This window comes from Choloepus didactylus, chromosome 5 (assembly GCF_015220235.1).
Source record: "Choloepus didactylus isolate mChoDid1 chromosome 5, mChoDid1.pri, whole genome shotgun sequence".
Taxonomy (NCBI): Eukaryota; Metazoa; Chordata; class Mammalia; order Pilosa; family Megalonychidae; genus Choloepus; species Choloepus didactylus.
In genome coordinates, this window is record NC_051311.1 from 52,495,193 (window position 1) to 52,512,345 (window position 17,153).

The following is a 17,153-nucleotide window of genomic DNA, read 5'->3' on the forward strand; positions in this document are numbered from 1 at the left end:
TCCCCAGAAGGATGGCCGCATGGGATCTTTTCTGCTTTTTTGGACTCTTTGTACTGTGTAAGTAATACAACAGTCATTTCCTAAAAGTTTCTGTTGTGCCTGAGCTTGTGTTCTTGCAATGCACCATACAGCAACTTGTTACCAATTCATGAATTGGAATAATCAATGTGAAAAAGATGTCAGTTCTCCTTAATGTGGTCTATAAATTAAACGTAATTCCTAACATAATCCCAACATTTTTTTTTTGCGGATATAGACAAGATGACTCTAAAATTTATAGGGAAAGGCAAATAAATTAGAAGAACTAAATCGATACTGAAAAAGAATTAAGCTTATTACATCTTATAAAGCTTCAGTAATCAAGACTGTTATATTGGTGGAAGGACAGACAAATAGATGAATGAAACAGAATAGAGAACACAAGTAGGCCCAAACAAGTAGGGACAACAGATTTTTCACAAAGATGCAAAACCATCTTTATGCTGAATACTACAAAATGTGTATGAAAGAAATAAAACTTAAATACTTGGAGAGACATACTGTGTGTTCATGGTTGGAAGAAGTAAATTCTCCCCTAAATGAGCAGAGGTTTAACTCATTTCTATCAAAATCTCAGTAAGATTTTCTTGTAGGCATGGATAGGATTAGCTGAAGATTTATATGAAAAGGCAAAGGAACTAGAATAGCTAAAAAAAAATTTTGAAAAAGAAAGTGACAATTACTTCATCCAATTTGAAGACTTATTATATAGCTAGAGTAATCAAGACATGGAGGTATTGGTGGAAGGAAAAACATATAGATGAATGGAACAGAATAGAGAACCCAGAAAAAGACCTATACAAGTAAAGCCAACTGATTTTTGACAAAGGCGGGAGGAAGGAAAGTCTTTTTAACAAATAGTGCCGAATGGAGCAATTCAGCATCCATAGGCCAAAAAAAATTGAATTTTGACCTAAACTCTACACCTTATATAAAAAATTAACTCAAAACGGATCAGATTTAAATTTAAAACTACCAAACTTTTAAAAGAAAACAGAAGAGATAATCTTCAGGAACAAGCAAGGTGTTAAAATAGGGAGGTATTGGGGGAAAAATACAATCAACGTAAACTAGAGACCATAATTAACAGAATCATTGTATTATGGTTCCTCTTTAATGTAACAAAGGCAATATACCAAGGTAAATGCAGATAAGAGGGGGGCATAGGGGAGGGGTATGAGACTCTTGGCATTGGTGGTGATGTCTGATTATTCTACTTTGATCTAAGGTTATCTTTCCTTTTGCTGCTTCCTAGCTGCCATGTTTTTTTTTCCTTCTCTTTTTTCTTTTTCTTTTGCCTCTCTACCTTCTTTGACTCTTCACCCTGCTTTGTGGAAGAAATGTAGACATCCTTATATAGATAGTGTTGAGGGTGCTGAACACATAAATATGTGACTATACAGGGAACCACTGATTGTTTACTTAGGATGGAATGTACGGTGTGTGAACAAAATCATCTTAAAAAAAAAATGGGTTGATGATGAAACCTTGAGGGCATTACATTGAGTAACATAAGCCAGACACATAAGGACAAATACTGCAGGGTCTAACTGATAGGAACTAATTATAATATGTAAACTCATAGACATGAAATATAAGTTACCAAGATAAAGAATGAGGCTAAAGGGGAGTGGTTGCTTAGTATGAGCAGAATGTTCAACTAGGATGAACTTAAATGTTTGGAAATGAACAGAGGTAACAGTAGCACATTGTGAGAATAACCAGCAGTGTTGAATAGTGCGTGAATGTGGTGTAAAGGGGAAGCTCGGAGTCACGCATGTCACCAGAAGGAAAGTTGTAGGTTAAAAGATGGGAAAGTATAAAACAGTAAACCTTGTGGTGGGCAATGTCCAAGATTAACCATACAAATAGCAGAAATCTGAGTTCCTGGCCCAAGGCAATGGAGGTTGGATCCTCGCAGATGTTGCAGCCAGGATTCACTTAGACGATGGCAGTGGCTCCTCAGAAATCTGGCCTAGTTTGGGGCTGGTATGAATATGACTGCTATGAACATCCTGAAGCTACTCATTTAATGGATGTATAGTCATATAGTTTTGTATCTCTTGGATAGAGTGGAGTCAGTGGAGAATATATGTGCTCTATGGAGAGAGATACAATGATCTAGAGAAGCATATATGTTCAGTTACACAGGATGACATTTATTTTGATCACTCCACCCATGTGCTACTCTAACAATAGATCATAAGGAGTGCTGGGAGAAACTAAGATGGAGGCTAGGTGAGACAGAGCAAAAAAACATCTCCGTGAAAAACACTACATAAAAACCAGAAAGTGACCCAGAATACCGGTTACAGCGATGCACCAGCTGGAAGAGATCTGCTAGCTCCACAGGGGCCATATACTTGGTGAAACCGGGAGTCTGCATTCTGTAATGAGTAAGCTGGCTGGAAGACCCGGAGCCGGGTTTGGCGTTTGGAGACCGACTGGCTCTTTTTAAAAAAAAAAAAAAAAAAAAAAGGGAAAAACCCAGGAGTGGCTGCAGTTGCGATAGTGGGAAACACGCAATAAAATACAGCAAGACGGGGCTGGGCCAGCCTCTCAGTGTCCAGACTGGAATATAGCCCACTGCAGATACCCTCGGGGCCGGGGGAATGGAGGGGTGAGCTGGAAGCAGAAGGAAACCCCGGGGCTAGCAGCTGGCTCCCCGGAGGGCTGGATAAACTCCTGCCTGGGGCTGTGCCCACGGCCCAGAGCCCCACCAGTGGTCCTGGAGCTGGGAAGGAGGAACTCTGCAAGGAGGGGGGTGTTGAGACACCCCATTCGGCCATCTTTGGATCAGGCTAAAAGCGCCGTACCACAGCCCGGGGGCCTGAGGCTTCCCTTGAGGGACGGCACGCACTGGTGATGTAGCACGGCATTCCGTCGGCAGAGGTCCTGGAGGATCGCGGCTGGGCGGGGTGACCCACTCGGAGAACCCAGGCACACTACGTCAAGTCTGGTGGTTTGTGGGACAGCGAGAGAGAGGGTCTGGGGATGAAATGAAATGAAGGCTTAGACTCTTGCGGCGGCCTTGAATCTCTGGGAACCTGGGGGATTTGAATATTAAAGCTGTCCTTCCTCCCTGGCCACCTGTACACACGCCCCACATTTAGGGCGGACAGCTCCAGGAACACACTCGATCCGAGTTCTCCAACTGAACCCCAGAAGAATCATTTCCCCATACACCATGGGGACAAGGTGGAGAACTGACTTGAGGGGTATAGATGACTCACAGATGTCATCTGCTGGTTAGTTAGAGAAAGTGTACGCCACCAAACTGTGTTTCTGAAAAATCAGGTTGGTATTTTTTTTTTTTTTTTACAACTTGAAAGAACCCTATCAAGCAAAGCAAATGCCAAGAGGCCAAAAACAACAGAAAATCTTAATGCATATGATAAAACCGGATGACATGGAGAATCCAATTCCAAACACACAAATCAAGATATTAGAAGAGACACAGAACCTCGCACAAGTAAAGAAAGAAATACAATCAAGGAACGAAAACATGGCAAAGTATTTAAAGGACATCAAGAAGACCATGGCCCAAGAAATAAGCGACATAAAGAAGACCCTAGAAGAGCATAAAGAAGACACTACAAGAGTAAATAAAAAAACAGAAGATCTTATGGAAATAAAAGAAACTGTTGGCCAAATTAAAAAGACTCTGGATATTCACAATACAAGACTAGAGGAAGCTGAACAACGTCTCAGTGTCCTAGAAGTCCAAAGAACAGAAAATGAAAGAACAAAAGAAAGAATGGAGAAAAAAATTGAAAAAAATCGAAATGGATCTCAGGGATACAACAGATAAAATAAAACGTCCAAACTTAAGACTCATTGGTGTCCCAGAAGGAGAAGAGAAGGGTAAAGGTCTAGAAAGAGTATTCAAAGAAATTGTTGGGGAAAACTTCCCCAACCTTCTACACACTATAAATACACAAAGCATAAATGCCCAGCGAACTCCAAATAGAATAAATCCAAAGAAACCCACTCCGAGACATATTCTGATCAGACTCTCAAATACTGAAGAGAAGGAGCAAGTTCTGAAAGCAGCAAGAGAAAAGCAATTCACCACATACAAAGGAAACAACATAAGACTAAGCTGTGACTACTCAGCAGCCACCATGGAGGCAAGAAGGCAGTGGCATGACATATTTAAAATTCTGAGAGAGAAAAATTTCCAACCAATACTTTATACAGCAAAACTCTCCTTCAAATTTGAGGGAGAGCTTAAATTTTCCACAGACAAACAAATGCTGAGAGAGTTTGCCAATAAAAGACCTGCCCTACTTCAGATACTAAAGGGAGCCCTACCGACAGAGAAACAAAGAAAGGAGAAAGAGATATAGAGAATTTTAACAGACATACATAGTACCTTACATTCCAAATCACCAGGACACTCATTTTTCTCTAGTGATCATGGATCTTTCTCCAGAAGGGACCATAAGCTGGGACATAAAACAAGCCTCAAGAAATTGAAAAAAAAAAAAAATTTGAATATACTCAAAGCACATTCTCCAACCACAATGGAATACAACAGAAATCAATACTTTTTGAACTGTAACTCCACTATTTATTTCCTACAAGATATAAAATACACAAACTCTTAATGACAAATCAGTGGTTTTGAACTCAATGTAAAATATGTAATTTTAGACAACTATATAAAGTTGGGGAAATGGAGGAGTATAGGAACATAGTTTATGTGTCCTATTGAAGTGAAGGTGGTATCAAAGAAAAACAAGATTGATATGGATTTAAGAGGTTAATATTAAGCCCCACAGTAAACACAAAGAAATTATCAGAGAATATAACCATAGAGATGAAAAGCAGAGTTTGGGTTAAGAGAAATGGGGGAAGGGGCAATGGGGAGTTAAGTAATGAGTGTAGGGTTGCTGTTTGAGGTGAAGGGAAATTTCTAGTAATGGATGGTGGGAAAGAGCATTCCAACATTCTAAATGTGATTAATCTCACTAATGGAAGGCTAGGGAAGGGGTGCAATGGAAAGATTTAGGCTGTATATCTGTTTCCACAACTGAAAAAAAAAAAAAAAAGACAGTCTAAATAGATGACAAATGAATGCCAAGGATGAACTTGGATGGGATTGGAGGATGGAGGACAGATGGCTCAAAGGGACACAGTTGAGACATAAGGAAAAGGAAATATAGAATGTAGGCTTTGTATCATTGTTGAATCTCTTGTACTTCTTAGCTGCACTTAATGGGATTGCATAAAAGAGTGTTCTTGTTCATAGGAAGTGTATACGTGAATTATAGTGTACGTTCAAGGATGTGTGCAGCTTGCTCTCATATGTTCAGAAGATAGAGCAATAGATGACGGATGATAGGGAGGGGGAGGGGGGGAGGGAGGGAAAGAAATAGCGATGTGACAGCATGCTAAAGTTGGTGGATTGAGCTATCGGGGGAGGGGGTCAGGCTATGATGGAATTCTGTGTATGGGGTTAGTATTGTTTTTGCAACTGTTCCTACCACTTTGAATTTATTTCAAAATTTTAAAAAAATCAATACTCCCATAAAAAAAAAATCAGATATCTCTTTCATGAACCAGAACAAGTGTATGACACTACAACTAGAAGTTAATAATAGAAGGGCATATAGGGAAAAAATACACCTATTTCAAACTATATACTACAGTTCATAGTATTTCAACATTCTTTCATGAACAATAACAAATGTACTATACCAATACCAGAAGCCAACAATGGAGGGGGGTGGTTAGGGATATAGGAGGGTTTGAGTTTTCTTCTTTTTTCTTTTTTTTTTTCTTCGTTGTCTTTATTTCATTTCTGGAGTAATGCAAATTTTCTAAAAATTGAACAAAAATTAATTGTGGTGATGAATGCACAGCTGTATGATGGTACCAGGGGCAACTGACTGTACACTTTGGCTCTTTGGATAAGTGTGTGGTATGTGAACAATCACAATTAAAAATAAATAAATAAATAAAAAAACCAAAAAATCCCCACAATGCGGACATACAACAGCAGATCTCAAAAGACAGAAGAAAACCCTCAGGAACTGGAGAACAAGACACCTGAAATCCTACACACAAAAGAACAGACAGGGAAAGAAATGGAAAAATATGAACACATTCTCAAGGAATTGAATAACAACATGAAATGCACGAATATACATGTCATGTATGTCCTAGAAGGAGAAGAGAAGGGAAAAGGGGCAGAAGCAATAATAGAAGAAGTAACCAATGAAAATTCCCCATCTCTTATGAAGGACATAAAATTACACACCCAAGAAGCGCAGCGTACTCCAAACAGAAGAGATATGAATAGGCCTGCGCCAAGACACTTAATAATCAGATTATCAAATGTCAAACACAAAGAGAGAATCCTGAAAGCAGCACGAGAAAGGCGATCCATCACATACAAAGGAAGCTTGATAAGATTATGTGTGGATTTCTCAATAGAAATCATGGAGGCAAGAAGGAAGTGGGGTGATATATTTAAGATACTGAAAGAGAAAAACAGCCAACTAAGGATCTTATATCTGGCAAAACTGTCCACTGTCCTTCAAATATGAGGGAGAGTTCAAAATATTCTCTGACAAACAGACAATGAGAGAGTTTGTGAACAAAATACCTGTCCTACAGGAAATACTAAAGGGAGCACTACAGACAGAGAGAAAAAGACAGGAGTGAGAAGTTTAGAATGCAATTTTGGGTGATGGTAGCACAGCAATGTAAGTACACTGAGCAAAGATGACTGTGAGTATGGCTGAAAGAGGAAGGTTAGGAGCATGTGGGACATCAGAAGAAAAGAGGAAAGCTAAAGACTGGGACTGTATAACTCATTGAAACCTAGAGTGCTCAACAATTGTGATAAAATGTACAAATACGTTTTTTCATGAGGGAGAACAAACAAACTTCAACCTTGCAAGATGTTAAAAATAGGGTGGTATTGGTGTTAAAAATAGGATGGTAGTGGGGAAAAAAACCAACAGTCAATGCAAACTAGAGACTACAGTTAACAGAAACTTTGTATTATGCTTCCTTTAATGTAACAAAGGCAATATACCAAAGCTAAATGCCTTTAAGAGGGGGACATAAGGGAGAGGTATGGGACCCTTGGCATTGATGATGTTGTCTGACTCTTTTATTCTACTTTAATTCTATCTTTTCTTTTGTTGCTTTTTAGCTGTCATTTTTTTTTCTTTTTCTTTTGTCTCTCTACCTTTTTGACTGTTCCTCCTTCTTTGTGGAAGAAATGGAAATGTCCTTATATAGATAGTGGTGATGGTGTTGAATACACAAATATGGTGGGTGAACAAAACCACCTTAAAAAAAAAAAAAAAACGGTTGATGAAGAAACCTTGAGGGCATTACACTGAGTGAAGTAACTCAGACGCATAAGGACAAATATTGCGTGGTCTTACTGGTATGAACTAATTATAATATGTAAACTCATAGACATGAAATATAAGTTAACAGGATATAGATGAGGCTAAAGAATTGGGAGCGTTGCTTATTAGGAGCAGAATGTTGAACTAGGTTAAACCTGTGTTTGGAAGTAGACAGAAGGGATGGTAGCATGTTACTGTAAAAATACTAACAGTGCTGAATGGTGTGTGAATGTGGTGGAAAAGGGAAGCTTAGAGTCACGTATGTCACCAAAAGGAAAGCTGGAGGTTAAAAGACGGGAATGTATAAAACAGTGAATCTTATGGTGGACAATATCCATGATTAACTGCACAAATATTAGAAATCTCTTTCATGAACTAGAACAAATGTATGATACTGTAACTAGAAGCTAATAATGGAGGAGTACATAGGGAAAAATATATACCTACTGCAAACTATGTACTACAGTTAACAGTATTTTAACATTTTTTCATCAACAGTAACAAATGTACTACACCCATACTATGAGTCAATAATGGAGGGCAGGTGGTTAGCGGTAGGGAAGGAACTGAGTTTTCTTTTTTGTCTTTATTTCTTTTCTGGAGTAATGCTAATGTTCTAAAAATTGGAAAAAAAATTAATTTTGGTGATGGATGCACAGCTGTATGATGGTATCGTGGGCAACTGACTGTGCACTTTGGATCTTTGGATAACTGTATGGTATGTGAACAATCTCAATAAAATTTAAAAAAATGGTCAAATCCAAATTAAATATCATATAGAAAAGTATACACAGCTAATAAAACTATATAAAAAAGCAAGGGAATGATTAAAACAAAATTCTGCACAGTGTCTTTGCCCTCCAAAACTAACTTCAACCCATCTATCTTTCCTGAACAAAAGAGATTCTGAGACCTGACAATAGATGATGGGCAGGTACAAGTAAGTCCTCAGGTCCAGTTAAAAACCAGTTAACTTCTTCTTGAGCTCTCTTTGGAGCTAGAAGAGACCCTAAGGACTAGTAACTCTCACAGTAACCTAGCTCTAGTATGTTTAAAATATATTTAAATATATTTTACTTTAAAAAGTATTTAAAATATAAATAGCCTGGACTTTAAAGCCATACAGACATGGATTGTTGGTTTTTATTGATTGCTGGTGCCAAATAAACCTGTGTTTATTTGGCACCAGCAATTCAAATCTGATGAAAACAGTTAACTTCCTTCAAAATGACCATGAAGACCTCATCTACCTGATCACTTCAACATATGATCTATTTAGGCTTAAATGAATTCTGAGGCATGGGTGTATCTCCACCTAACAGGAAAAACCTGGAACCCAATTCTTGGTTATCTACATGTTGGTGAATCCCAAATTTGCATCTCTACTCCAAAAATTATTTCAAAGCTCCAGTCATAACTTTTCCATACAAGAAGAGCCAAGAACAGCATGTTATAAAGTAAGTACCTGAATGCCAGCCTACAGGAGGTGATTCTTTTGACTCACTATCCTTCAAAGTGTGGAAATACTATGGAAACATAATTAAACTTGCATTTTTGAAACAGGAATTCTGAAGTCAGAAATCAACTTTAATTAAGGAGAAATGGTAAAATAAATGGATCAGTAGAAATGCTATAAAACTGCTTCTCTTTGCCAATACCAAAAGATAAGGATACAGAATATTTATGCTCTGGGAACAAGCTGAAAAAGGAAACTACCTATGGATTAGTGAAGTTGAAATAACACTTTCAATGTTGTATTCCTCTGAATTTATTAATGTATTTTAATGGAAAAGGACTGTTGAGGTTACATGATCACTATCCATCTAAATGTAAATTTCTGTGTTTGTTGAAATCATTAAACATGTTTAGATAATTATAAGATCATAAATTATGACTAATGAAAGAGATTAATGATATATCATAAATTATACACTTACAGAATCAATAAGTCTTAAAATGAACTTACTAGGATCTGGTTTTATTCTTTTTTTTTCCCTACAAATTAGAAGTTTCAACCTTTTGGATTTTGAGGCATGAATATTATCTGCTATCTCCTTTAAGTGAAGTTTTTGTTTCTAAACCTAAGAATAATGCAGAGATTATAAACTGACATTTTGAACTGGAAATGGTTGGCACCTCTTTGATTGCTCATCTCCACATAGGAAATGAATATGAATGTATAGCCTCTTAGTACATAATGTGCATCACAGAGACAAGTGAGCTGCATGACAGTTCCAGTAGACAGATCACAAAGAGTCAGGCAACTATATCTCAACATCCATGGGAGAAAAAGGAGAGGATCTATACCATGCCAACCCAGTCCTGTCAATACCATCTACAGGCTCACTACTCAATCATATATACATAGATACATAGATAACAAAAGACCCAACTAAGTGCTGTCTACCAGAAACCACTTTAAATACACACACAGGTTTAAAAGAAAGTATGGAAATAGAAACACATGTAAACAAGAAGCATATGAAACCTGGAGGGGTTTCTAGTAATATCACACAAGTAGACTTCAGAAGGACTATAACAAGAAATAGAGCATGGACAGTGCATAATGATAAAGAGGTCAATTTGTCAAGAAGACATAATCCCCAAAGTGCATGTACCTAATTAACAGAGCTTCAGAGCATATAATGCAAAAATTGACACAGCTGAAAAGAGAAAAAGACAAATCCACAATTACAATTAGAAATTTCAACTCTCTTTTCTCAGTGATCAACAGAGCAGTTGAGAGAAAATCATTAAGGATATAAAAGACTTGAACATATTCTTTAAGTGTGTATGGATGAATACTCACCAAGATAGAAATATTCTGGGCAATAAAACAAGTTTCAATAAATTTAAAAGAAACGAAAACACATAAAATACGGCCCATGAACACAATAAAATTACCTTAAAAATCAATAACAAAAATATCTGGAAAATTCCCCAATATTTGGAAACTGAACTACCTTCCAAATAATGTATGCATCAAAGAAGAAAGGTCTTAAAAAAAAAAAATCAATGATCTAAGCTTCACATCAAGAAGCTAGAAAAAGAAAGTAGACTGAAGAAAATAATAAAGACCAGAAACCAACAAAATAATGAATGGGAAAATAATGGGGGGGCAGTCAATGAAAGCAAAGCCAGTTCTTTAAAAAAAATTTTTTTTTTAATTTATAAACCCTTAGCTAGACCAATCAAGTAAAAAAAGAGAGGAAAAAATTACCAAAATCAGGAATAAAAATAAAGGACATTTCTATAGATCCTATGAATCTTAAAAAGGTAGTAAGTAAATGTTACAATCAATTTGATTAATGGATTAATTTTTTGAAAGACCCAATTACTAAAATCTTCTCAAGAAGAAACAGAAAACCTGAATAGTTTCACAGCAATTAAAGAAGTTGAATTTGTTATTAAAAAATCTTCCCACAAAAATTTAGTGTCAGTGGGCTCCGCTGGTGAATTCTGTCCATATTTAAAGAAGGTAATGCCAAGCTTAAACAAAATCTTTCAGCAAACCGAGGAGGGTACACTTCCAACCTCACGTTATGAGTCCAGTATTACCCTGATATTAAAGCCAGATGAAATCAATACAAGAAAAGAAAATTTTAGACCAATTGTCCACACAAAGACCCCAAAAAAAAGTATCAAAATATTATCAAATCCAGAAATAAAGGACAATACATCATAATTAATTAAAAAATGTAAAGTTGCTTCATTATTCAAATGAAAGTAATTCACCATATTAACAAAATAAAGGTGAAAGCTTTATGAACATCTCAACAGATCCAGAAAAATATCCAAAAAATTAAATATCCATTCATGATCAAAAACTCAGCAACTTAGTAAGAGAAGGGAACTTCCTCCACTTGATAAAGGTCATTTATGAAAATCTAGAGTTAACATATACTACTTAATGGTGAAATATTGAATGCTTTCTGCTGTGATAAGGAACAAGGCAAGGATATACACTTTTACCCAGTTCTATTCAAAGCTGTTTTAATGTTAGCACAAAATGGCAAGAAAAAGAAATGAAAGGTAAGCATATTGGAAAGGAAGATGTAAAATTGTTTTTATTCACAGATGATGTGATCATGCATGTAAAAAATCCTAAGGAAAAAAAAAAAAAAAACGAGATACTTAGGAATAATGTAACAAAATGTGCAAGACCCATATAGTGAAAACTGCCAAATAAAAATTAAAGACCAGTAGCTCAGGAAGATTGTGGGAAGATAGTGGTGGAGTAGGAGGCTCTAGGATTCAGTTCTTCAACAAGAACAACAGGCATGAATGGTCTGAAACAACTATTTTGAAACTCCAGAGCTCAGGAGAACACTGTAGAGCCTGGTAAATTATGGTAAAGACTTATAAATTGCTCTCTCCACATAAGTTACCAGTACACATCCCCCATTCTTGCAGCAGGCTAGGGTCCAGCCCCCTGGCTAGCTCACTGGTGACAGAAAAGGACAAAAAATTCCTCTTTCAAGATCAGGGGTGGACACAGCTGATTTTTCTGAGATTTGGGTGGAGTGTAGCAGATATTATTCTTTGAAGTATAATGTATTCAATTGACTAACAACTTCTGGACTGCTGGGGGCCCAGCTCTCAAGGCAGTCATTGTTTCAACCTATCCCAGATAGAGGCAGCTGAGGAAACTTAAAAGATGCTGTTTCCTCAGGGCTGGGGGGACAGTTGAAGAGCTGCATTTGCTAGGCATGTCAAAAAAGCACAGGTTTGGGGAGCCATGGAAGAAGCTCCTGGTGTCTTTCCTGATCCCCTCCCCACGACAGTTTGGAGCCAGTCTATGCCACCTTCATGGATCCCTGACCTTGTTCAGCAAGGAAAGACTGATTTGGGAAACTCCTCTCCAGTGTGCCCCCCTCCCATAATTTGTCCTGCAAGCAAAAGCAGCTTGTGACAACATAAGAAGTATAAGAAACTACCAAGGAGTCGTCTTTTGCAGCAGGCCCTCGTGTTGCGAGATGACCATGTAGAAGCTGCAGCCAGCTAGGAGAAGAGAACACTGCAATGGGACGCCATGCCTTTCTCTGATGTGCAGAAAAAGCTGGGCCTTAACATAGCTCGTTGGGTGACAATCCAAAGTGCTGAGCAGCCTTACAAGCTTCCAAGTTGTTGCCATGCTTTTGAAAAGGAATGGATAGAATGTGCCCATGGAATCGGTGGTATCTGGGCAGAGAAAGAGCACAAAATAGAGTTCGATGATTTCATAGAATGTATGCTTCAGCAGAAAATGATGAGACGCGTTAGCGCCACCAAGAGACAACAGAAGTTGATAAAAGAAGGGAAGTACATGCCTCCACCTCACCGCTTGGGAAAGGAAGAACCCAGGCCCCGAGCAGAGGAGCTGCTGATGGCTGAAAGCTGATTTTCAAGTTCTCTATTCTCCACCGGAAAGATTGTTTACCTAAAACCTCTGTTTGCTAAAAATTAAGGATTGCCCCTCCCCCGCCCCCAAAAAAGGAACTACTGAGGCAGACAGCCTGGGACAAAGGCTTACCTACTTGAAACAACCATGAGAGGGAAAAGGTATGTCTCCTGGGAAATAGAAATCCTATAAACAGAGGAACTACAAGGAAACTAACAAGCACAAGCCCAGTACAACACACAGGCCTACAAAAGACATGGTGGACCCTGCATTTTATATTCACTTTGGGTGGACCTTTCTGACAGGAGGGCTGACATTAAGAAAATCTGTCATATCACAAGCTTGTTACAAAATCAAGAAACAGACATCTCCGGGAATAAATCCCAGAGCTAACATTTTAAAATATTAAAATATATTCTTGTACAAAAGAGTACAAGACAAAGAAACAGAAAATGATGGGCCACCCACAGGAAGAGGATAAAAATACAGAAAACACAAATAAAGAAGATGCGACTGTGGACATACTGAATAAAGTCCTTAGAAGAATGATCTTAAAAATGCTCAAGGAAATGAAGGAAAGTACAGAAAAAAGAACTAGAGGATATCAGGAAAACAATGAACGAACCATAATGAGAGTCTAAGTAAAGAGACAGAAACAATTAAAAGGAATTGAACAGAACCACTGGAGTTGAAGACCATAATAACTGAAACAAAAAATTCCCAGGAAGGTTTCAACAGCAGATTGGAGCTGGCAGAAGAAAGAATCAGTGAACTTTAAGACAAGACACTTGAAATGAGTCAGGCTTTTGTAGCAGGAAAAGAGAAAAGAATTATAAAAAGCAAAATAGCCTAAGAGAACTCTGGGCCACCATGAAGCATATTAATATACACACATTATGGGAGTCCCAGATGGAGAAGAAAGAGAGAAAGGGGCAGAAGGAATATTCAAATAATGACAGAGAACTTTCTGAACTTAGCAAAAGATGTGAATATGTGAATTCAAGAAGCCCAAAGAACAGACATTTGTACACCGATGTTCAGAGTAGCATTGTTCACAACTGCCGAGAGATGGAAACAATAAAAATGTCCTTCCACAGACGAGTGGATAAACAAAATGTGGTATATACATACGATGGAATACTATACAGCAGTGAGAAGGAGTAAGGTCCTGAAACATATGGCAACATGGATGAAACCTGAAGATGTAATTCTGAGTGAAATAAGTCAGACACAAAATGAGAGCTATATGTTACCATGTCTATGAACTATCTGAACAAAGTAAAATCAATGTCTTATAATGTAGAATATTGGGGACCTAGTGATAGATAAAAAAAAGAAGCCCAGAAACTTCCCTTAATTGTAACAAAGGCAATATACCAAAATCTAAATATCAATAAGAGGGGAATATAAGGGAGGGGTTTGGAATTCTTGTCATTGTTGTTTCTCCTTTTAATTATTATTATTTTTATTCTTGATTTTTTATTCTTTTTTTCCTCTTCTTTATTTGCGGAAGAAATGGAAATATTCTCATATAGACTGTGGTGGTGAACGCATAATTATGTGATTATAACAGGAAGCACTGACTATTCACTTAGGATGGATTGTGTGGGGTATGAATTAAACTGGTTAAAAACTAAACAGAGATACAAGTACCGGAGAAGATGTGGAGCAAGATATATGCCTATTCACTGTTGGTAGGGAGGTAGAATGGTGCAGCTCCTCTGGAGGGCAGTGTGGTAGTCCCACAGGAGGCTGGGTATAGGGTTGTCATATGATCCTGAAACCCCGTTATTAGGTATATACTTAGAAGAACTGAAAGCAGAGACAGGAATAGATATTTGCACATCAGTGTTTATGAAGGCATTATTCATGATTTGCAAGGGATGGAGATGGCCTAAGGATACATCAACTGATGAACAGAAGGGCAAAGAGTGGTGTATACATACAATGGAATACTGAGAGGCTGCAAGAAGGAATGAGGTTGTGAGGTATGCCACTAGGTGAATCAACCTTGAGGACACTATGTTCAGTGAAATAAGCCAGAAATGAAAGGACAAATATTGTATGGTCTCACTAATATAAACTAAATATTATAATGAGTAAATGCTGAGAACTGAATTCCAGAGCACAGGTTATCAGGGGATAGAACTTGGGCAGAGAATGAGCAACCAATGATTTAGGAAGACAGAATGTTCACTAAGGCTCACTGTAAAGGTTGCTAGATTGTAAGCTCTTACAGCTGTGATATGTATTACTGAGTTTCAATGGTTATTTCTAAATTCTAAGATACTGAGCTCCTTGGGTATGGCCTGGTAGTTCCCTGGAACTTTTGAGTATCTGAGTGACACCTTAGACCCAAAGACAGAGTTCTGCAGTTCTGAAAGGCAGCATTACTCCACAGAGGAACTGCTAAAGAAACTGAAAAAGAGAACAAAATTCAATTAGAGATATGAATGAAATGGACTTAGGACTAAGGCAAATCCAAATAGTTACTGTATTTTAAAACTTCAACTTCCGTGTGAGACCAAAGTAAGAGATGCTTATTTGGTACAAAATTTAAATTTTCTGCAGCACACTAATTTAACTTGTTTGGTCAATTTACTTAAACAACATAATTACATGGAACCTAGAACAGGAAATGAGACCCTGTTATTCTGCACGGGCTAATATGAACCCCCAATACATTCCCAAGTATTTGGGACAGAAAATAAAAAAGAATTTGCAAAGTCCCTTTGAATGACTGAGGAAAAATGTGGAAGTATTAAACTTCAGACCTGGGGAACTCCACATAGTCTATCAAGCATTAGGGACTCCCAATTTAATAAGCCAAGTGTGCTGGTTTGAATGTGTTATGTCCCCCAGAAAAAGCCATATTCTTTGATGCAATCTTGTGGGGCAGACATATTAGTGGGGATTAAGCTGGAACATTTGGTTTACGTTGTTTGCATGGAAATGTGCCCCACCCAACTGTAGGTGATAACTCTGATGAGATATTTCCATGGAGGCATGGACCCACCCATTCAGGGTGGGCCTTGATCAGTGGAGCCATATAAATGAGCTGACAAACAGAAGGAACTCAGTGCAGCTGTGAGTGACATTTTGAAGAGGAGCTACAGCCAAGAGGGATACTTTGAAGAAAGCACAGGAGCTGCAGATGAGACAGTTTGAAGATGGCTGTGAAAGCAGACTCTTGCTCTGGAGAAGCTGAGAGAGGACAAATACCCCAAGTGCAATTAAAAGTGACATTTTTGAGGAACTGCAGCCTAGAGAGGAACGTCCTGGGAGAAAGCCATTTTGAAACCAGAACTTTGGAGCAGACACCAGCCACGTGCCTTCCCAGCTAACAGAGGTTTTCCGGACGCCAGTGGCCATCCTTTAGTGAAGGTACCCGATTGCTGATGTGTCACCTTGGACACTTTATGGCCTTAAGACTGTAACTGTGTAACCAAATAAACCCCCTTTTATAAAAGCCAACTCATCTCTGGTGTTTTGCATTCCAGCAGCATTAGCAAACTAGAATGGAAGAAAATAAAGTTTCAGTGGCTAAGAGATGTCAAATAGAGTGGAGAGATCATTCCGGAGGTTATTCTTATGCGTTACATAGTTATTCCTTTTAGTGCATTTTGAGTGCATTAAATATATAGAATGAAATACCTGAAACAGTTGAACTATAATCCAGTAGCCTTGATTCTCGATGATGATAATAAAACTATATAGCTTTCATGGGGTGACCATTTCACTGTGAAAACCCTGTGGCTGATACTCCCTTTATCCAGTGTATGGGCAGATGAGTAATAAAATAAAGACAAATAAATAAATAAGTAAGTAAATAATGGGGGGGGGAGAAGAGGTCTGGGATGCTTTGGGTGTACTTTTTTATTTTTATTCTTTTTCTTTTTTTTTTTGAGTAATGAGTATGTTCTAAAACTGATTGTGGTGATGAATACACAGCTATGTGGTGATACTGTGAGCCACTGATTGTATACTTTGAATGGATTATATGGTGTGTGAATATATCAATAAAATTATATTAACAACAAAAAAAGAAGACCAGAGAAAACCAAACAGGATAAACACGAAGAAAGATACACCCTCCATATACTGATCATATGGCTGAATACAAAGGACAGGGAGAGAGTTCTGAAAGCTACAAGAGAAAAACAACATGCTATGTTCAAGGGAATCCAAATTAAGACTGCCGATTTCTCATCAGAAACCATGGAGGAAAGAAAGTCATCAGATGAAATACTTAAAGTGCTGAGAGAAAACAACGGCCAACCAAGAATTTTATGTAAGCACGACTTTCTTCCAAAAATGAGGGGAGACTTTGACATTCACACATAAATAAAAGCTGAGGATGT

The 17,153-nt window shown here is 37.8% G+C and overlaps 2 protein-coding genes across 3 annotated transcripts in view; one reads left to right on the plus strand and one right to left on the minus strand.

The window, feature by feature from the left end:
- The window catches only part of TRIM24 (tripartite motif containing 24), a 138,809-nt gene that overhangs the window by 75,711 nt on the left and 45,945 nt on the right, over nt 1-17,153 (minus strand). The window lies entirely within an intron of this gene.
- Nucleotides 12,445-12,792, plus strand: LOC119534745 (NADH dehydrogenase [ubiquinone] iron-sulfur protein 5-like). Its single transcript, XM_037837347.1, has one exon. The coding sequence runs from the start codon at nt 12,445-12,447 to the stop codon at nt 12,790-12,792; it is 348 nt and encodes a 115-aa protein (XP_037693275.1).

Excerpts from the sequence above, each read along its gene's own strand:
- LOC119534745 (XM_037837347.1), top strand. The coding sequence starts at position 12,445 with ATGCCTTTCTCTGATGTGCAGAAAAAGCTGGGCCTTAACATAGCTCGT.